Below are 23,634 nucleotides of genomic sequence, written 5' to 3' on the forward strand. Positions count from 1 at the left end.
TTTTCGACTGTATGAAAGTAAGAATAAAATATTATATTATTGTAAATAAAGTGTTGTGTATAAAAGTGGTAATGAAATATTTATTTCACTGTAAATAATTTGTGTAGATATCTGTGAAAGTGGGCAATATGCTTTTTTTTCACCTATTTCAAATTCAGAATATATAGTTTGAATGTATTTCCCATAATACAAACCACCTATGGACCATGTTTCATAAATTTATGATTACTCCTAATATCGTGTATTCATTGGCAAATGAAGTGTGGTTATGATTAAAAATACATGTGCAGGCTATATGAAAAAGAAATAAGTATTTGTGTATAGGATTTGATCAATTTTATATATTCAAGATCATAAATTCACTGTTATGAGGTGTTTGTTTTTTAATTCATGGGAAATACACTATTCTTTACGTTAATAAACTATTTTTTTTTTAAAAGTGTCACTTTATTTTTGCTGAAATGCTTCATTTAAATGAAGAAAAAAACATGGAAAAAAATTAAGTTAGAATGTAACTTTTTTAAAAAAAGGAAGGCACAGAGCTACGTGATATTTGCTTGTCAAAAGGAATGACAAATTTTATAGTTAATATTACGGGGTAAAGTGTAATCAAAGCATACAGGTTCAGGGATAGAGAGCACACAGACGATGCTCTGACCATCGACCTCTTTGTATGACATCATCGAAACTCACAAGCAGGCCCGGTAGAATAGAGACGGCCCTGCTTAAATGCGGTCACAGAGACTTTTTTGTTGCGGCTGCTTGATGGAAATGACTACGACTGTTCTTTATAGGTGTTTTCCCTAACGACGACGGTAATTATTGACGCCTTGACAACGTGAAAGCTCGCGTAAAATCAAATTTTCTGCCAAAATCCGGAGAAATTTTAACAAATCCGGAGAGCGGGAGGAAGGATGAAAAAACCAGAGTCTCCCGCCTAAATCGGGAGAGTTGGCAGGTCTGCATATCTATCAAGTTAACAAAAACTATTTGACATCATTGACAGTAAGATTTTGATAGTTTTAATACAGAGTTAGTTTCTGGGCTCAAAAACCTAACCCTGATGCCCTATCATACATATTTTGAATAAGCATATCTATTCCACTTAGCAAATTGAACACAGGTAATACGTAGCTTAGATAAATAAACCATAAAATTATATTTTATATGTTCTAGGCTCTCATGTTAGAGAATTCAAAATTTCAAATTATAATTAATATTTTGTTTTAATTATTGTAATAAATTGTTTAAAAATAAAACATTATAATATGCAAAAAAGTAAGTTTTTCATCATGTTGTATACCTATTGTGTTCAAAACATTATCAAAAGACATTCATTTACGTTTTTGATGGTCTTCGACAGTTTAAACTAGTTTTTGACGCCATCTGGGGGCTAACGTCGTAAGAGCCTGTCCATGAGCAGTCCCATTCAGCATTCATACATATGCTTTAAGGAATGAAAATGTGTGTCCTATGGTTAGAACAATGGTTATTCAATGGTTAGAACACTCACCCGGACAATGAAAGACTGGTGGTTCGATTCCCCACAGAGGAATGTGAATTTTCTTTCCGAACTAATTCTCGATTTCCCCTTGGTTATCCAGACTTTCGTACTTTGTATGAACAGCAGAGAGTGACATCGTTTCTCTCTATATTGTACATCAAGAATTTTTAAAAAAATGGGTGTTGAACCACAACTGTGAGCAGAATATCCTGCAACAACACATGATTGAAGTGCAATAACACATACTTCAATAATGCATTAGCGCAGAAAAAATTTCGTCCAATCGCTAACATAGGTACATGCAAATACGCAAATAAGACGTAAGAGGGGACGTAGTAAAATTCCTGCAGCTATAACTATAGATGTGATTTTGCTTTTGTCATGACGTCTCAACTCTGAATATTAATATATGAATATTACAATACAATGTATATTGCAAATATATTTTTTCGCGCATATATATATACATACGAGTATGTAATATATACAAAAAAAAGTTTCTGAATACTTTATTAGTGACTACACCTGTAAACCGAACTTTGTTCTCCGCGTGCCTGAGCCCGCAAACGGCTTCGCTCCTCCGGCCATTAACTCTTTGGGGCTAGGTGGGTTAACAACTGTCCCACCTTTTGCTTAGCTTTTTATGCATGGAGGGATATATTTTAACTAACCTTGAAAAGTTGAAGTTGCTCATAGTCGTACAGTTTAACATATATTTTACATAAGTTTTTCATTCAGTCGGCAATGCTATGCACCAACGGTAAATGCGTAAATAAGTGAAAAAAATTTTTATACAAATAATCAAAATTAATCTTTTTCCATTTTTTATAATAAAAAAAAAATTCTGTGCAACTAGGGTTTTTATTTTCTTTAAAATCGTGTGCCTCAAAGAGTTAAAGGGGGCTCCTACCCCTGGACTAAAAATATCAACTCTGTTTTCACCACGATCGGAAACATGGCAATATTTCACTAAGCAGGATTAAAGCCCTAGCAGACAGAGAAGGCAGTATAATCCATTTGAAGCAGGAAAACACAGCGAGAATGAACAAACGTTTTTGAGGTGTCACAGTTGACTTTCTGAAGGGGTCTAAACTGCATGCCATCCGAAACAGGATCCAGATCAGAATTACGATGAAGATGTCATTACTGGTGAGAGGATGGAAAAAAAGACCTGGAGATACTGGCGTTGGAATTTAAAGAAAAGCTGTTTTCAGATGACAAAGTCGCTGATCCGAAGAATGTCATTGTCAAGTCAAAGAATTATAAAGAGAATTTTGTTACTCCTCGAGCAGAACATCGAAATCTGTCAAGAATACGAGGCACAGCGACGGAAAGAAGAAGCTGACACGCAACGTCTGAAATTGACTTCGAAGGATTTTGGATACAAGTTGAATGAATGTCTTCTTCTCCAAATGGCTGTCTCTTCTGGATGTAACTGAGTTTGAGTCCTTGAAGAAACTAATCGTCACAGAGTATATGAAGTTGCAGGTGCCACCTAACATTCATGAACATTTCATCGATCAGTGTCTAGCTTTGTGAACCCTGATGAATTGGCGAAGAAACTTGATGAATATGAGAGGGTGAGATCAGAGATCGAGAATGTGAAAAGTCACTAGGACTAATGAATGAAGATTCAGATTTTGGGATGACCAAAGAGTAGATGTTCATCAAAGAACTGTTACTCAGGATCAAATGGTACACGTAGAGCCAAGGAGATACACGATGATGGAAAGGACTTTGAGCCAGGACAATCAACCTCGTATAAGTGAAGTTGTGCATGAATGCGAAGGACAACGTGTCAGGTCAAGGGTTCCGAGAGACTAAGCGACAAGACTAGAAGACAGATGTTTTTTGTGTGCATACATGGGTCGCATGATTATTCGAGAAAGAAGAACTTAATGTCACCTGTGTGGTGTGGCCAGTCATTGTGATCAGACTGCAACAAAGAAAGGGAATTTGGCAGTGAATGGTTGTGCTGGTTGCTATGAAGGGAACTGCATGAAAAATGCTAGGATGAATGATAGAAGTCTCATTTCATGTTTAATCAACACTGGAAATAGTGTGACATTGTTGAAGAAGTTAGTAGCGGAGGTGCTGAAGCTCAATTATGTGCCGAAATCGGAAGAATTGTTTGGTTATGGAAATGTGGTGAAGTCATCAGGAGTTGCACTTGGGAAACTTACCGTGGATTTGGAAGTGGATGTTGCAAGGCCAGCTATGGATGTATTGGTCTTCGATGATAATGCACAGTCGTATGATTTGATAGTTGGACGGAACTATCTGATGTTGGCAGAAATAGAGTTTACCGGGAGTGGAGGAATACCGCACATGTGGCACGCAAGTCAGTTGCCGTGTGTTAGAGGAGATGTTGGAGCTGGGGAGAAAAGGATAGAGCTGATGATCACGAATCCAGAAGAAGTTGACGGTGCAACAATATGGGTCATTGATGCCAGAACAGATGACATGAAAGATGAACTGGTATTGATGAAAGAAAGCCAAGGAAATACAGATGTCTCGCTGGAAGTTGTGAAGGGGAAAACAAAGGTTTCAATTGTACGGAAAGATGGTGTGAAGTTTCATGAAGGACAATGTATCGGTTGTGTGTCAAGCGTTGTTGATGAACTGAGCTTGAGGGAGTTAGAATCGGAAGTAACTATAGCAAACTTCAAAGTCAAATTATCTTGTGTGTATGAAGAATCTCTTTTTTCAGCCCGAAATATACTGAGAAATTGAATTTTCTGGATGTTATGCCGAAACTGATAATTGGGGAGAAAAGTGATTTGTCTACTCCTGAATTGAACCCGGGTCTCCTTGGGGGAATTGAAAAGTGTGTCCCTGGTGTATTGGTTAGTGCACTTGCCCGGTAAGCAAGGGGACCCAGGTTCAATTCTGGGAGGAGACAAATCACTTTTATTTCCAAATATCAGTTTTGGCATAACATCCAGAAAATTCAATTTCTTTTTGTGTGTGTTTATATCTGAAAAATGATTCATATTTACAAGTGAAACAGCGAACTTAATTGTTAATCATAGAGAAATAGATAATTTTTGGGTAAATTGCATTGTTTTCATTTTGCTGCCTTTCATTTGTCTGGAACTCTCCAACTCTGGAACTCTGAACTCTACATTCAACTAAGGTTTAGGACTGGACCCATGTTTCTTTGCATCATCTTTTCGGGGTGCAGCCACCCTTTCCACTGTTGCATCTGCCATTTTGCTTCCCCTGCTCTCTGGTTTTGGGCATCTGCAAGTCCCGCCTGGACAGACTTGCTACCTTTTTTGGTCTTTTTTTTTTTCAAATTCAACTTATTTCAAAAGTTAATAGAGTCAAAGTTTAAACAGTCAAATAAAACAATCAAATCTCAATGTTTGTCGTCTGGAGCAGGGTTTTCCAATGTGAAAGCTTGTGCGGAACCCTTGATGATTCTAGGCTATTTCACAGAACCCTTAACTAATTTAGAAAATTTCTTCAATATACAGGGTGCCCCAAAAGTCTGCATTCGCTCGGCAGAACAAGAGTCCTCACTTTAGATAAAAGCGTCAAAAAATATATATTTGTGAGTTACACAAAGTGTGACCATATGACCCATATTTTAAGGGACAAAATTATTTTTTTCATAATTCAAAATTATTTTTTTCATAATACTTAAGGTATCCAACTACCTTTTTTGTCACTTTTCTTTAAAATGGTTCTGGAGTGAACATTACATACATTGTTTGATAGAAAGTGTCTTTAAACGGTGAAAACAGTGACAAATTTCGGTCTATCTATTATATTTTCTATGAAAAAGTAATTTTTATGTAAAATTTTTGGCAAAATTAATGTGATATTCAAAACATGATTGCAAAAAATTTTATTAATGAAATGCTTTGTCATTTTCACAGTGCATTTAGCTAGTAATGTTGCAGGTTATGAATCAAAATTTAAAGGCTTGCATGATATGTTCTTAAGTTACACCAAAATATGTTTAAATACGTGTGAATTTTTAAAAATTTCATCCTACATTTTGTCTATAAAACACTGTAATTCAAAAAATATATGCGATAGACCTTAGATTTTGGTTCATAACCTCAACAACATATAGCAAAATATAACATTAAAATTTCGTAAGGATGCAATGCATCAATTTTTACAAATCATGTCACAAAGTCAAGTAAAATGTCAAAAATAGCATTTTTCGTAAAACACGTTTAAAGGCTTCATTTGCGTATTACTTGTATGTAAAAATGCAACACCAAAGTGAACATAACTTTGATTCTAAGCATCATATAAACAAAACAAGGCCGATTTTGGAATCACAACAAATATGACTTTTATAAAAAATAAAATAAATGAAAATCCATATTTTCTTCCAAAATGATGTTTTCAACGTAGTCGGATACCTTAATAAGGATTTTTTTTGTCAAGCTTGATAAAGAACCCACCCTTTTTAATCATGACAACTGATGCACAAGTATCACTGATTTTTCATTCAAGTATTCACATTAAAATTCACGAAATGCAAGAAGCTGTCAAAAAAAGTTTGATGATATCTGGGCCGGAACTGGGGGGGGGGGGGCAACTGTGTCGGGTGCAAAATTTTGAGGGGTAGCAAACATCAGGAAAGAACAAAAATATCGTTATAAAATAATTGGAATTTGAGATGGAGGAGGTGGCAAAATCATGTTTCCCGTCCTCCCAAAAATCCTAGTTACGAACCTGGATGAAATGGTCTTTAATAATAAATAAACAATATTCATAACAAAATACAGAACAAGAGAAAAAAAATTACTACTCATTGTACTTGGTCAGCCGCATTGAGTGTGAATTTTGGCATACACCATTCCCATCCGAAATATAGAATGAGTGGTCAAAGGAAGAGAAAGAGTGAATTCCCCACGGTCCAGTGCAAAACAAGAACCCGCTACAGTTAAATATGAACAAAAACTATTTATTCTCACGTTTCTGCAGAGTAAAACAAGACCAGCTGAGGCGTAAACTTCACCAAAATCGCTAAATCATTTCTCCTCTGATGAAAGACAGCACTAACTTTGAAATAGTAGTCTCAGAGGAGCAAAAAATTCCAACTTGAGCACAAACACAAAACATGAAGCGAAAGTATAGTCGGTTTTTAGCGATTCACCATGTAGGGTTTTTTTTTCTGGATCATGTTAAATGTTAGCTTGTCAGGTGATGGTATATGACCAGCACTGGAGTGCAGAATCAAAATTTCTGGTGAACTCACCCACATACAATGACTGTCAATAGTGGGAAATTTCCCTTACGTTTTCCTTTTAACATTAAACAAAAGAATGATTGGAAGAAAACAAATACCGTTCAATGTGAGTGCCTTTCTCAAGTTCTTCCGATGAGTAGTGGTTCTCGTGTGGTTCAAACGACTGGAGTCCCTCTCAGACGAGGTCGGGCACAAAAAATGAGACAGGACATTTATGTCTCAAAAACTTCAATTACTCGACGTTTTCACTGCAACTCGAGCTCCAAATGTTTGGAAAATGATCATTTCTATACATTGAATCAATGTAATTGTGGATAATATTTAATTAACATAATTTATTTGTCCCCAGTCTATTATGATAATACTATAAAAATTAGAGTTTACAATGAAATTATATATTTTACAATATTTGAAAGAAAATACAAAGAGAAAGAAAAAATATTTTAATGGACACGATAGAACAGTTAATTCATGATGTTATGAAGAAAGCTGGGATAGGGAAGAGAGTAGTAGCTAAAAGCTAGTAAGATTCGCTCGAAAAATGTATGGCTATCAGGGGCTATCAGGCTCAGCACGACTCATGGACCCGAAACTAATGAAAATAATGACCCAAATATTTGTAAAAAGTGACCAAATAGTGACCTGAATAGTTCTAAAAAGTGTCCAAATTTTGACAATCTGCAATCATATGAACTGTTTTCACTAAACTTTGAATTTCAATGGAACTATTACAAATTGATTATTTTTACATTATAAGAAATAATTAAATCAAACTAACCATTTTGTTAAACAGGAAAGTTTTGAATAACTTAGCAAATTTACCAACAGCTATGCGAGAGAGACATTACGCCAACTTATGTGCTTATAAATGGCAGCACACAAAATACAATCAAATTTTGTTTTTTACCTAGTACGAATTTTATTTACATACGATACCCAAGTCTGTATAATCTGTTCAGATGTGTTTTTCAACTCGTCTGAGTCATTACAGCACAATTAAAAGCAAGAGCAGCAAATGATTTAAGTCCTATATTCACTGTTTGCTGAGAAAAAATGGTGCAGCCTGAATTTTTCTCTAGCACGTGTTCAGGATTCACTATTATTTTTTCTTATAATGTATCCGCTGAGGGACATTTCCAATTCTATATCCCAAATTGACAATACATTCAACAATCACATTAGAATCTTGTGATGAATTCTTCAGACATGATCTACAAAAAATATTTCATGATTAGTATTTCAATTTAGACTATAGCTACTAAACAATCTTTAGAAAATGTGTAGTTTTCAAGATGAAGCGGTAGAAATACATTGATTTTGTTTAGCGAAGTTTATTGTATCTATGTTAAGCATTCCAAAAGTAAATTCTCAGCACAACAGATGTTTTCAATACTTATTAGCCATCTCCTGTTTAACATCAAGAATATTCTCTTAAAAGCTTCCTTTTCTCTGTTTTATTGCTCTTTACGATTTGTTATTTAGAAAAGAAATAAGAATCCGACACCATGAAGCTCGAATGGTGATCCCATTGGGGCACAGAATGCAAAGAAACAATTAAAAGTTTCGAATCTTTGAAGGACGACGCTCATAAAATCCGCATGTAGGTCTTGAGAGTTTCGGGAATACCAATTCCCAGGAAGACTTTTTTTGACTGTTGTCTGAAGGACTTATGTGCGAGAATAGTATGAAAGAAAGAAAGGACCCCAACACGAATACTGTTCGTCTCCTACTGGTCGATTATCCTAATATGTCCTCCCACGGAACCTTGAAAATTTTGAACACTTCTATCATATATATTTCCTAAAGAATCTCTATACCTCCCCTCTCTTCCTCCATTTTCTCTTAAGACCGGTAGAATTTTGGAATTGAAGTTTACTTTTTATTACAACAAACTTAGGTGCTGGAAGAATAAAATAACTGAAAAGAAAAACAGCAGAAGAAATACAAAGTTTGTAAAAGAGAGCAGATTTTAACATTAGCTCATGGCATGCTGTTCAGGACAGATGACAGCTTCGTACCAGCAAACATGTTTGTAAATTAGACATTCGTAAAATCTAGAGTCAAATGTATAACCGAAGCTCATATACAGGGGTGTTCTGTTAATTGACCAACAAACTCAAAGGGTTGTTAGTAGACATGGGGTGTGTAGAGATGGTGTTGCAAACCACATTGAGAGGGTGAAAATCGCAAAACACGCACGCAGGCTATGAGTCCAGAGGAGACGAAACAAAAGTGGATCGCTGAATGCGTTTGTGGGTTCGCTCACCATATCTCATGTAAGCAGCAGATGTCATGCACATGCTGCAGATGATGTAAATTAGCACTATTGCGGTAGTGAGCACGTGTAGCAGTTAGTTGTCTGTTTCAATGAGTATCGTGATGGCTGACCACACGAACGAGGAGTATGCTGATATGCATCTGATTTATGGTCGAGCAGACGGCAACAGGCGCTTAGCACAGCAGATGTACCAACAGCAATATCTGATGAGGAGTTGTCAGCACCATACTAACTTTGCCACAATCACGGATTGTCATAGCTGTGAGTGTACCATGGATATCTCAAGGTTTATTGCCAAAGTGTGGGCTCCTCTGTGATTAACTCTTGGGGCCGAACTTGCTGCCCTAATGCCTGAATGCAGCAACTTACTTTGTTTTTCTGCAACACGTCCTCCCGGAATTGTTGCAGTGTGCTGGCCGCAGTGCAGCGAGGCATGTGGTTCATGCAAGATGGTGCCCCTGCCAATGTTGTCTTAACGCAGGGGCACAGCCCAGGGAATCAAGTGAAGAGGGGCCTCAGAAAAATTATATATAAACGGTTGAAATTTTCGAAAATTTGTCAGGTAGGGCCTCAGAAAAATCACTTGGCCTGGGGACCCATGACGCTCGTAAGATGGCCCTGGCCTCTGCACATTTTTCCCGCGAGGTGCATAATCACCTCATACCCAAGGAGGTGGATTGGATGAGCAGGACCCATTGCTTGGCCTCCATGTCTGCCAGATCTCAATCCATGTGCCCTTTTTCTACAGGGCACCTAAAAAAACTCCTTTATGTGACGTCTGTGGACACACAGGAGGATCTCATATCGCAGGTTGTCGTCGCGGTGGCAGACATAAAAAGCATACCTGGTATCTTCGAGTGTGTTCGGGAATCGTTTCTACTACATCTTTTTAGACTGTGCAATGATGCCAGCAGCCACCACTTCCACCAACTCTTGTATTGATAAATCAAATAAATCTTTTTGTAGTTATTATTGTACTTCTTGTCATTCCAGCATGTCGGTGAAACCTGCGTATGTTATTTTGCGACTTTCACCTTCTCAACATGGTTTGCGACACCATGTTCCATTGCAATTTTTAGTCCTCTTGATGTCTATTAACAACCCTCTTTGTCAGCCCATTAACAGAACACCCTGTATACAACCGAAAGGAATTGTCAACAGAACGATGGGGAAAAACTGAGTTTGTTGCCCATAATATAAAACTTTAAAAGAAAGAAAATAAAATCAACATGGCTGAATTGCATAACTTGTATGGTGTACAATTCAACAAGTGATACAAAATTTCAATGTATGTTCGCTAAAGAAAATAACAGTTTTGATTTTCTCAAGAATTAAAAAGATCATGAGAGTAGCTTCCTTTCTCAATTGACTTAAGTTCAAAGCAAAAATTTAAACCTATTTTTAAAAGTTTATCTAATTTTAAAAAGAATTTTTTTCAATCTTAAAGGGCTTTCAAAATCTTTATAAAAAAAAAGCTTTTGAAACCTTTCACAATGACCAGAATAACTCTCAGAATATTCTAGAACAGTAATAGTTATGAGTTGATTAAAAAACCCAATTTTTGGCATAATGTTTCACGGTGATAATCTTATATTATTTCATAATATAAACAAAATTAATATTTTTTTCCATTATTAAAAAATATATATTCTCAATACAAAGGTTGTTCTTCAATCTTTGCATCCAAAAGAATATTCTCATTCTCTCAGAATATATTTGCCTCGTATCTCGAGCTCCTATAATTGAATAGTTGAGCAAAAAAAGGGATTTGACACAAGACTACTGCATACACCGAATAATATAAACATACACTAAAGCACCGATCATTGCACACACAAGAAACACAGTTCTATAAATAAGTAAAAAAGCTCCTTCCAAGTAGTAAATAGCACAGAAACCAGACCCAAACGGCATGAAAATATTCAGATTTCACGGGATATCAGATATTTATTTAATTGATATCAAATATTTGTCTAAGATAAAGGATTCCACAACACATACGATCACAAAGGCCACAGAATAGGTGTTCCAGGAATCAAATAAATGCAATGATGCCAACTAACCTGAAGCTGGTCTGCTGAATGATTAAAATTTATTTTTTCTAGTGTTACTACAAAAGGAACAGCTCATTGAAGCAAAAACTTCAACTGTAGTACAAATAAAACTGATATGGAAAGAGAAATGGATGATAAATCATAAATAATAATTGATATATCTAAATAATCAATTACAAAACAATTACTTGCATGAACATTATGTAGGTTAATAAAAGATAGAAAACAAAAGTATCAACGAGACAACAAAAAAAAAAAACAACCTAAAATGAGGAGCTTGTTTCTAAATCAGAAATGGCTTTATGACTTTTTTTTTCAAAGCAGACATCTGAGTAGGGCTGTAATATGAAATATACAACATCTAGCTGCAAGACAAAATCTTGACTGTCATCAAATGAGAATGCTGCAACCAGTTAAGGGTTAAAAAAAATATTCATTAAGAAACCCTTAGAAATTAGAAGTCAAACTTACATAAAATGTTGACACCTTCATCTCTACTAGTTCCAGTCATCACAGCAAAATCCCTTGAGAAAGAAATGCCTTCTGTTAGTAATTCCACTGGTGATCTTGGGAAGAGGGAGTCTTCTTTGATCATAATTTTTGAAAAATTGTCAACAACTGGCCCCCAAGGTAACCATCCTACACGAGGCTGTAATGAAATAAAAGATAAATTTTCATAACAGTGATGTATCATATACGTGCTCTTTTTAGAGCCATTTAATTGGAATATTTGGCAAGTTACGCGAATGTCCGGCTAATATTTCATCATTAAATTAATGCATTACAATTTGTAAGAATTTTAATCAAGCTCAGCAAACTAGCTCCAAACTAGATGTTTCTCCATATCAACTTGCCGTGAAAAAATTCTGGGAAGTACACTATCTTTAATATGAAAAAATATATTCCATTCTAATTTGATCATATCTTGGCAATTCAAAATGTATTATTTATGACACTTGATGTGTCTATATCCTTTCATTTCAAAATACCAGAGCTCTATTGATTGCTTTGGATCAAAATCTTCCAATCTTGAGCCATCATCATTAAATATAGTTCATGCTTTATTCTTGTAGGGAAGACCTTGCTTACTTTTGATCAGATTCAAGGTATCAAACCTCCCTTTCACATAAAGCTGTTGAGGTAAGTAGAACAGCTATGAAGCTGAGAAGTTTTCATGAGAAAACAATATCTTTCACTGATATAACCACTTAACAATTTTCAATGAGCTGTCACCCAAAATCAAGAAATTCTTGACACGTTGTACATTCTTCTAGTGCAGGGTTTTCCAATGTGAAAGCTCGCACAGAACCGTAGATGATTACAGGGCTATTCCGCGGAACCCTCGACAAAATTTGAATATTTCTTCAATATACAGGGTGTCCCAAAAGTCCGCATTTACTCTGCACAAAGAATCCTCACTTGTAATACAAATACAATACAAATACAACGCCACAACAGGCAAATTGCCTAACGAGGTGGCTGACTTAAGAACATCATGGATCCCCGAGCAATTTTTTTTGGAGGCCCTACTTACTACTGCTACACCACACATGCACCCCCCCCCCGCGGAACCCTCCAACGAATCGGTACATGCGGGAATGTGCGTGTACGTGTAGTGCAACCTGACGTAAAGTTTGTTTCTGTGTAATGCTTGTTATGTGTAGTGCTGTCATCTGCCCCCAGTTTTTCTAACTATGAGTGAAGTGTTATGATTGAATGATTTACCGTTGTAGGACTGTTGCTCTCTGTGGCGAGACTTTTTAACGGGGAGATAGGCTCGCATTTGCGCCTTGAAGTTGGGAACCACAGAAAACCCACTTCAGCCGACCACCACTGTGGTGACGATGGGGCTCGAACCCGGGTCCCCGCGACACGAGTCCGTCATTATGACCACTCGACCACAACAGCGGCGCACTTTAAAGCTGAAAGACTATTGCAAACTATCTTCAGTTGCACAATCACGGATATTATCGCGGTTTCACGATGGAAAGGCCGATAGTTTAAATAAGGCGTACAGTGGAATATATATAAAACACGCTCTTAGAAAGAATCGTTTCACGGTAAGCAGGAACAAAAAATTTTTGGCGTCCTTTAAGAAATTCTGGGCATACGAAGCAAAATTAGCTATTTGGCGCAGAAAAATACGAAAACACTATTGGAGCAGGATGGCGCAAGATGTTAATTTTGGCGCGGTGTTCCTACCCCTGGAAACAGTATAATTTTGGCCTCCCCCCCCCCCCCGTAATTTTTAACAGAAAAAAAGACTCAGCGGCCTTCCCCGGTAAATTTCCCATGAACCTTGTAAGCACCAACGTGGCGACTTTTTTTCGAGCCAAGGAATCACCGTTTTGCGGTAGTCAATTCAAGATGGCTGACGAAGGGCACATAGAAAATAACAAAAAAATATATAATTTATAATATGAATTAACCTAATATGCGAAAATCGATAGAAATATATCGGGAAATACGGAAAATTAGGATGAAATGAACACAAAAATTGAATCAACAACATACGGGGTTTATAAATGCGGTTGATAGAGTTTATGGATGCTGCTGTCAGGGCTACCTATTTTAGCGCGAAAACAAGTCGCCACGTTAGCGCTGACTCCTCCCGTAACTTTCAACGAACAAAAATAGTGAATTTGTCCCCATCCGGGACACCCGATTTACCATGGCCGTAATACAATTGTTTTTTATGGAGGGGAAACGTAATTTTACTGCCCCTTGACTGTGAAATTCGATAATTTTGCAAAGGAATTTTTATTGCCTTTTCTAAAATATACCATTCCATCAAAAACGCCGTCCAAGGCATTGTTTTCTCCCCCCCCCCCCGCTTTTGGATCTGATCACGGCATGTAGCAATCCGGGTCGCAAGTACGAACGAAAATTTACTATCGCTCGGGGCCGGTATCCACTCTTTTTAACAGAAAATGAGTAAACTCGGCACCTTTCCTCGTTCAACACCCGTGGAACCAGACCGCCGCCCTCTCCTATTGCGGTCATAACAGACTCGAGACAAACGTTTTAATAACTTCTGAGGTCTAAAAATAAGATTTTTTTACACATCAAGAATGGCGCGCAAGATGTCGATATTTCTTGGGGGGCAGAGCGCACCGACTGAGCTGAAGAAAAACAATGATCAGAAGTTCATTTTGAACTCTTTTTCCGTAAAAGTTGCAAAAACAAAAAACAAGATCATTTTCGTTCATCAAAAATACGGCCGGCAATCAAAAGGGAGAAACAAATCGAATCCCGACATACCTCCATGCGGAAAAAACAGACATCTCACCTATAAAGAAAAAACCAGTCTATATATCCGTGCTCCCGTGAGAGTACGCCGCCGCCGATTTGCATACAGCGTCGGAACAACCGGTTCCCGCACGTGCATGGAGAGAAAAAAAAAGGAAAACAATCCAACAATATTAAGTAACAATCAGTATCGTGAAGATGCTCTAAATTAAGTTACGGCCCGGGAATAAAAAAAATTAATATTAGGCCCTTTAAATTAGGAAAAAAATGTGAAGTAGGGGCCAAAGGCGCGCTCGGTGTGCCCATCGTTAAATCCGCCTCTAGTTACGGCTCGCATGCACGTTAACTGAGTTTTTATCAGCCTGATGACAAATTTTCATCTGATTTGGAAACCCTTGTGTTAAACTAAATGTTGAATTGCAGGATTCTGTGATCTTTTCATAAATAGTTCTCCTTTCGATCAAATTTGGGGGTACGGTTTCTTGCTCAGATTTAAATCCAGTTAGAAAAATAGTACGAATTTTATTTGTCGATAGATCGCGATTTTCAATCGGATGATTTTTTTTTTTATTGTAAGTAAATTCAAAATACATGCGAGCTTCTTTAACCTTGGCCAGCTACAAGAGTATTCTCCAAAGCGTATTAATACGCTTAATACGTATTAATAATACGCGTCTTTAATACGCGCTTTGGTATTCTCCCACTGCGCGTAAGTTAGCTTCTGCACGGGCTCTCTAATCGTCATTTCAAATAACATTTAAAAAAATTAACAAAAGTAACGATAGAACAAACAACAAATGTAACTTGCTCGATGCTCCAAGAAAGGAATTCGGCCCTTAGGACTAAAATTTTTTAAAACAAATAAAATAAAGGATCAATTTTAAAATAAGATGAAAATAAAAGAACGAGTGAGCACGTGGGGAAATAAGAAAGAATGGTAGTATAAGGGGGGGGGGAAATTCATTGTTGTAAGTACGCCTTTTATACTAGTTTTTTTTCCGACCGGCTTTTCCATAAAATGACGATTCTTTAACCAAGGAGCTTTTTTTTTCCAAGCGCCTTGAAATCAAGTTATGCTGACGTCACACGGTATGCTCCCGGGAAGATAAGATGCCTTCGATAGTAGTTCAATGAATGAAGGGAGGGAGAAAATTAGCGATATTGAACAGGTAAAGTTCCTCCTTGAAGAAAAGAAAAACACTGACAGCAGAAAAGCGCGCGAGACCGAGGTTTTTTTGCTAAAAAAGTGGAAAAAGTGACCTGGGCCTGAAAATACGTAATAAAAGTGACCAGTTTCTAAAAAAGTGACCCGTGCCGAGCCCTGAATTTTTTGTCAAAAAGTTTTTTTTGAGCCAAGTGTGACAAACATATCCATTCGAATCTTTTTTTTGGGGAATCCTCGAGCTGGATCTTCAAAAATGTGGGGGGGGGGGGGGGTCTCGGGCCCATGGGCTGGATACAAGTTTACACTTATGGTTATAAATATATGGTGTTTATTAAAGATTTTAGTTCAATAACGATTTTACAATATAAATTGAAATAAAGATCATTGAAAATCACGAGACAAATATATATAAAAAAAAAGAAATTCAGAACCACTAAAAATACGGAAATGTCCCTTAACTCTTTGCCTACCAGAGGGGTGAAAATCTGTGTACCCTGTAATCTTGGAGAGCTTCTTCGAGGCAGATTCCTTACCCCCCTAATTTTTTTCTCCAATTCTTCCACTGCATTGTAGATCCTTTTCGACAATAACCAGATTATTGTTAGGAAGCAAAGGATACGACACCTCCCTTCTCTTTGACCAAACAGCGTGGCGGAGTATTTTTGGGAAAGAAGATGTTGTCTTTCTTTACATAGTTAGTTATCTGTGATGCAAAGTTTTGGCTACTTATCCTGTTTGCCATCGCCAACTATGCCAAATTTATTTTTCGGTAATTTTTATATTTTCTGTCATCCAGGAATTATGAAGAAAGAAATTGGGATAGTCTTTTGTTTTCATCACAACTTTTCACTTTTTTCTTCTTTTTTTGCGATGCGTTCGGATATGTGTGTTCAAATCTTTTTCAATCTCAATCTGTTCATTTCAACTCAGATCATTATCGTAACGATTGTTTAGTAAAAATCTCCGTCCGGGTACACAATTTTTATTAGCATCACCATAGGAAAAATTTTACTGAAAAATAACTTCTTTCTAGCCACACTCTAGGCATGTACCACTGACTAAGACTAAAATTTTATGCAAACGTTTATTTTTTTTTTTTTTTGTCATGTAGTAAATAAAATTCATCGTCTATTACTCTATGCGATGTCTAAAGAAAGCCGTTTTACATACTTTACAAGCGCAAGCTTGAAAAGAATTACAGAAATCTATAAATATATTATTAACCGTGTCACGAAAATGAATGACATACAATACATGCTGCACTAATAATATATACGTTACGGTAAATGAGATGGATCGGTAATTATCCATGATTGCCGGTTCTTATGCATAATCACTAATTTTCTTGGTAACTTCGAAAAGTTTCATTGCATTCATCACTTTTACCGGTAATAATGCGTGATTTCGGAATGGCGTTAGTAAGTTTTTGATAAATATATGGAATAAATCACATGAATATATCGTTTTCATTTAACCACTTTTTCCAGTACGTGATGCATACAGCACACAAATTTTATCATTAAAAATAAAGCTAAAATGAATGTGTGAAGAAAACAGAAAAATAAATTTCTCTTGCCGGTCTTGTGTTATAGTTGGCTTTCTTCATTTTTATCAACATAAGCAAACATAACCAATATTACCAATCGAATCAATCGTTCTAGACTAAAGTTCATGAATAATGTCCGAAAAATTTAAATAATTGATTTACGGTTCATCATGTTCAACAATAAGAGCTGGGGGTTATACATCACAGGTAAATGTGATAAATTCGCAAAATATATCAAACTTACCAAAATTGTCGGTGATTACGCTAATAATCGGATTTATCACATTTACCGTAACATATATAGGTCGTATTACAGTAATTGCGATACATATAGTACGCATTTTTTATAAGCAGAAAAAAGGATAAAACAAATATAGAAAGAACGTATGCAGTGACGATGCAGAAGCCAAAACATTTTGTTCAGATATCAAATTTTCCCAAATAAATGAAAAAAATATTTAACGAAAAATAACTGCATATTGAGTACTGAGCGGGATGGCGACGTCTATTCAACAATACCTGCATATCCTTAGGGCCAGGACGGGGGGTGCACCAAGTCGAAGGTTTTCTTGCATAGCCCCTAAGGTATTTTAGGTAAACATTTTTCACACTGAAAAAACCAGCTTTATTATAATAAAAACATGAATGATGTAACGTTCAACTTCATTAGGAATATAACTTACGAAACCGTTTCAATGAATGTATTATAAGCAGGTATAATGATGCATACTCTCAATAGGGGGTTCTCAAACTTTTTTCACTCGCGACACCCCCTTTCTCTAATCAACGCTTATCCGCGGCTCCCTTGGTTAAAAAAAAAACCAATGTAATGAAATCAGAAAATTGTTTGTCATCCTTAGATTCTAAATCAGCAATATACATTTACAAAATTTTAGGCATCAATACTAATTTTCTAATCGCCATGGCGACCCGGCGCCTTGGATTTGTCAAGCCATGATATACAGTATATATATCCGCGTGTGTTGTATATTTGCATTTCAGAAATAAGTGGAAAAAACTTACTTGTATGTGTTTTTTTTTCTTTCTTCAATCTTTGAAACAACTTTGACACAAACAAATATGACAGATTTCGCACTCCCATGAGCTTTCCACTGCTCTTCCAGATGGAGTGCGTATCTTCTTTGTTCTACATTTCAAGCATGTTCTCTTTCTTCCATCAATTTTCACTCGTATATGTGAGTGAGCTGGGGTCAAAGAGTGGAAAGTTCGTTTTCGGCTACAGAAATTTTGAGAAAGTTCATTTATGAGTTCTAGTCTGAAAGCTTTCAAGGTTTTGGGATATTTCGTCATTGGGTAGTTCGTGACCGTGTATATGATGAAGGCATTGTTTATGGCCAGATCAAGCATGAACCTGAACATGTACAGCCACCATTTCATAGACTTGCGCTCGACGCTGTAATATTTTCTTTTCTGATCCGCAAGATCTACTCCTCCCATGTATTTATTGTAGCGAGCAATGGATGCCGGGCAACTGACGTCTATCACTTTCGCGCCTTGCCTTCTCTTCACCTGGAGAATCTCGCTCTTGGTGTGTGTTGAAAGAACCGATATTTGTTTTTTGTCCAACCACGTACTACACAAGAGATTTTTTACCTCTTGACATTGATGAACTTGGATTTCCCCCTTTTCTTTCAATATTAATGCTTTAAGTTGTGGGGGCATGCATTTCCGATTAGCCAAAGCTGTTCCACAAGCATAATGATCAAGAGAAAGAAGGTCTCGCATCAAGGTGACACTGGAAAAAAAACGGTCAAAATAAAACACATGATGGATGGTGTTGAGTTTTTTAACTAATTTCATTACAACATCATAGCCTAGACCTTTTCCGGATCGAACAGTTTTGTCGTTTTTGCCGCAGTACATTTCAAAGTCATGAACGTAACCCAGGTACGAAGAGCAAAGCATCCACATTTTGATGCCCCGTTTCGCAGGTTTCAAAGGCATATACTGTATTATGCCCAATCTCCCTTTAAATTTTACCATAGCTTCATCAATAGCCAAGTCTCGATATGGCGAAAAGTTCTTCATGAAATTTTTTTTCAAATCTGAAGTGAAGGGTTCCAATTTACTCATCTTATCTCCATCGATTTCATCTCCAACGTTTGACAAATGAAAATAGCGGAGCAACTGCTGAAACCGATTCCTTGTCATTATGGACTTCACTTTGGTGTTTCCCAAAATAGGATTTTCAGACCAATAATCTGCTATTTCGGGAAGCTTCATCAATCCCATTATCAGCATAATAGAGATGAAAGACCATATCTCTTCAATCGAATCGATGGGATTCCAATGTTCCGACTTTTCTCTTGATGCTGCATAAGAATTAGTATTCCTTCGAACAGTCTCACACATTTCATTCGAAAATATGAGTTTGAAAAAATCAAGAACTCTAGTTCCACATTCCAAATCATGTTGTGGGCCTGGGCTTCCCTCATATTCTTTCACCTTGATCGCCTCATTGGCTATGCTACATGACCAAGTAGTAGTTGTAGCTACGTTCTGTAGTTCATTAGTCGATTTATCATCGCGATCATCTCTTGAAACGTTCAAAACGAAGGAATCATCATTGCGATGATCAGATATGGCTGACAACTCCAACTCTGAGTTTTCGGAACTGTCATCCGAAAGATTTGATTCTTCGTCATCTTCGAAAAGAATTCGTCTGATGTCCTCATCAACCAACGTCCCTCGACTAGGTCTCAGCATTTTGGAACAACAGAAATCGAAATAAAATTGTCAATCGAAAAAATTTTATAAATGTGAGAGACAAAATAATTTACGGCCTATTCGTGTTTTGAAACAAACAGAATGTGTACCGTATGCTCAATACAAGACGAGGGAAAAGGAAAGAAAGGTAAAGCTTAAAAAAATAATCCCTAAAACCAATCATATACAATGTGTTTATCACAATGAAACTCAATACCAGATAGGTTGGCAGCCAGAAAAAGTGTCTGGAAAAATGCAGGAGAAATAAAGGGAGATTTTCTATTCAACACCTTTACATTCCCTAACAGAGTACTGTACTTATAAAGATCTGCAGATTATCTAGAAAAACCTAGCCTTTTTTCAGAACTACTTAGAACTTATTCGAGAGAGTCACAAGATGTTTTTCTCGCAAGTAAAATATATTGTGTATTATGTTTATCCTACTTGGACTAAAGAGGCATGTGTACGTTCCCAAAGAGCAGCAGTCTTCTGCCCCCCATCTAACAATCAATTTAAAAAAAATCCTCACTTTGAAAGGATTTGTAATAATTGTGTTTCCAGAAAAAGACCTCCCTAATCGCTGTAGGAAATCGTTCAAATCATGTTGAAGCCTATCAGTTGACCTTATCTGAAGTCTTTCTTCTTTCAAAATTGACCATGGCTCTTCACAAGGGTGGGGTTGGCAGGGCTACAGTCCGGAATAATTCTTAAAAACTTTTTCACACTATAAATTATTTATACAGGGCCCCGAGCCCATGAAAAATCTGGGCTGGGGCCCACAAAAGATCCCATCCTAGGGACCTTGCTGCTGTTGGGGGGGGGCATGAATATAACTTTGTTAACAAATCATCGATTCTACCCTGGGTTCGTGTTTTTTGCAGTCGAAAATTTGCCTTCTGGGCAGCTGCCATTTCTCCCCCCCCCAGAGTTACAGCTAGTGCCGCTGATATACTAGCCTCTCGTTACTATAATAAATTCAAACGTCTCATTTTTGCTGGTTCACATCATAATTTGCCACCGAAACTCGGTAGATATCACTTGTGATTACTACAACTGATTCATCATCGACCGGTATACCCCACAATGGCATACCATTTAGGGTAGCTGATACATCTTGGTCCAGGAGTGGCCGTTGCACTTTATTTTCACTTGAGTCTTCGATTTATGTAATATTAATCAATGTGCACTTTATGTAATACTTGTCGTTTGAATAAATTTTGGTTTTGCCTTAGATGCCCGGGTGCCGAAGTTCTTACGTTGCTTCTTACGACAGAGCCTGGATGTTTCGCGGTTCATCCAGTTTCTTCATCCTGGTCCACGGCAATCCCACAAGAATTTTATTTTTCGGCCCACTACTAAAAAGAAAAAAAATTCCCATTGTTTTTTCTACGAACGGTTATGACTCCCGCCACGCTGAGTCGTGTCCCCTTACTTCAAAGTGACTCAGGGCCGTCTTAAGAGCATCATGGGCCCCCGGGCCAAGTGATGTTTTTGAGGCTCTATCTGGATAATTCCCGAAAATTTCAACCACTTCTCATTTTCGCGAGGCCCCTCTCCTCTTGGGGGTGCCCGGGTGGGCCCATGCGTTAAGACGGGACTGAAGTGACCCACCAGTTTAAATTTCTTATAAAATGGCCTGCAATGCAGCCTAGATTCCAGACTGTGAAGCTGGACTGGAAGAGATCTCGGGATCGGTATAATATCGGCGTGTACATGGCTCTGTGTCATTTATTCATTCAGCTAAATGCATGGCCTTTAGAAATGCAACATGAGCCAGAGCGAAGTAATATTCAGGGGGCGGGGGTTCCTACCTAGCTAGAAGTATCTATGTGTACTACGAATTTCATTCTCGCTCATCAAAATCAATAGTATTACACGTAGCCTCATGGGTCAAATAAAAGTGCACGCCTATTGTTCCACGTCACATTACCATGAGAACACCTTCCTCTACACACTAGAACTTTTTGTGAGGGAGGAAACTTGAGTTTGCCGCCCATCGCTATTTTACCAGTTTCACAAAAAAATTTTGCATTATAAATTAGAAATCTGTGTGCTCGCCTCCTTCCCCCAGCAACTGCACTTTGCCTCTCCCTAATTCATGTCTTGTTCATGTTGAAACAAGTGCCTCGATTTTTAGCGTTCCCTTTCAAAAAAGCATTAGCTGGACTGATCCGTATCTGTTATATGTTAGCCCAAAAATCGTGAAAAAAATATTTTTTGCCAAAAAATTCATTCAACGAATTCCGCGTTAGAGAGCTAGAAAGAAATTATGTTCGGAAGGGGACCACTTACACTTCGGGGAGGGGGACCAAAGTAGTTGAAGAGTAGATTTGACCATTCCCCCCCCCCTTTATTTTAGTCATTTTCTCACATTTTGGAAGGGGAGCAGAAGCTCAAGTCCTAACCAACTCTCGGTGCGGCCTTGCTAAGATACCAATGTGTTTATAAGGCCTGTACGTTTACCTTTACATTACCTGACTTATCAGTACTCACAGAATTAAATGACAGGAGATCAGGTGATTGTTTTTGCTGCCACCAAGTCGGGCCATTGGATTTTTGTCGTCTATGAACTAACCAAGTCCAGCCTCCACACAACAAACTCAGTGGCAACGAAGTATTCGTTTTACGAATATTTCAAGTCCTCATAATAAGAAAAAAATTTGGCTCCTAGAAGACAACTTTTTTTCTGTCGGAGGGAGGGGATGAATTTTTAGTCCTCCCACGTGTGAATATTTTCTACGCCTTGTTTTTGACACAAACGGAATGAGAGCTATAAAAACCGAAAGAAGTCCAAACACATGGACACAAAACAAGGGGTAAACCCATATAAGAGAGTGAGAGAGTCTCTACCAAAACATAGCTATTGTAAGCGTCAATGTATTGAACTAGTACGTGGCAAGCCAATTTTTCTTGGAAATCGCGTTTACAAAAGCTCTTATTCATGTTCTCTTGCGCCTATTGTCCCTTTTTTTAAAAAGTGAATTCTTCAAACCTGCCTGTCAAGCGGATCAGAGGCTGAAAATGTGGAAAAAAGACAAGGAGTGGTGTTTATCGTATCTCTCTTTCTCTATTACCGTGGCCTTACCGCTAATTCTAAGCTCAGCTGGTTGTTGGAGCCAGCGTTTTGCACTAAATCCGTAAAAATAACGTTTTTTTTCCTTTCACGTTTTACTTTTTTTGAGGGAACTTATTTTATTGGTGTGCGTATTTTTTCTAAAAAAAACACAAACTGCGAAAAAAAGGTTACAGAGAGCTCTTACTGCAGTAGTTATAGAAATAATTTAAAATCAATAACAACAGTTATGCGCAAATTCAATAATATTTTTGTTCTCTTTCTTCGGCATTCATTCCTTCAGAATCTAATGGGATCTATAAACAGTGTAACCTTGATATAACGATATTCTGCGAACAAAGAAAAAATATTGTAGAGGGATTATCGTTATATCCAGAGGCAGCGATTTAACATTAGAGTATAGACATTTGTAAACAAGACATGGAAAAAAAATCGTTGTAGAGGGATTTATCGTTATCGAGTGTCGTTGTAGCGAGGTTTCATTGTAGTACATCTAAATATAGGCATATATCTAGTGTTTCATAAAAAAAAAAATTTCCGATAAGAATAAAATTCTGTCAATTCTAGGGCACTAGCAACTAAGATATGAAACATAATCACAAGACTGTAATATCAAAAAAAAAGTTTTGATGCCTCGTGAAATTATAACAACATCTAGAATACGTAACGCGATGAAACAAAAACTCAAATTACCATTTTTAATGACCCCGCAACAATTACAGAAAATGAAATTTTATTTTATTATACCAAAAGAGAAATGCGTACACTATATTGTGTTATTTCTCATCAAGATATTAGACCCAATGATTAAATGCAGATTTCT

The 23,634-nt window shown here is 37.1% G+C and overlaps 1 protein-coding gene across 2 annotated transcripts in view; it reads right to left on the reverse strand.

Annotated features, from left to right (window-relative positions):
- Window positions 1–23,634, reverse strand: part of LOC149083282 (neuroligin-3-like) — a 335,669-nt gene that overhangs the window by 173,300 nt on the left and 138,735 nt on the right. For both annotated transcript variants that reach the window (XM_089236507.1, XM_089236506.1), the window contains exon 6: window positions 11,523–11,700. In XM_089236507.1, coding sequence (XP_089092633.1) covers window positions 11,523–11,700 — 178 coding nt within the window. The remainder of the gene's footprint in view (window positions 1–11,522; window positions 11,701–23,634) is intronic.

The sequence above is a fragment of the Pholcus phalangioides genome, unplaced genomic scaffold, assembly GCF_987345545.1.
Source record: "Pholcus phalangioides strain wild (caught in Gottingen) unplaced genomic scaffold, Ppha-v1.0 ptg000009l_1, whole genome shotgun sequence".
In the NCBI taxonomy this organism is placed as follows: Eukaryota; Metazoa; Arthropoda; class Arachnida; order Araneae; family Pholcidae; genus Pholcus; species Pholcus phalangioides.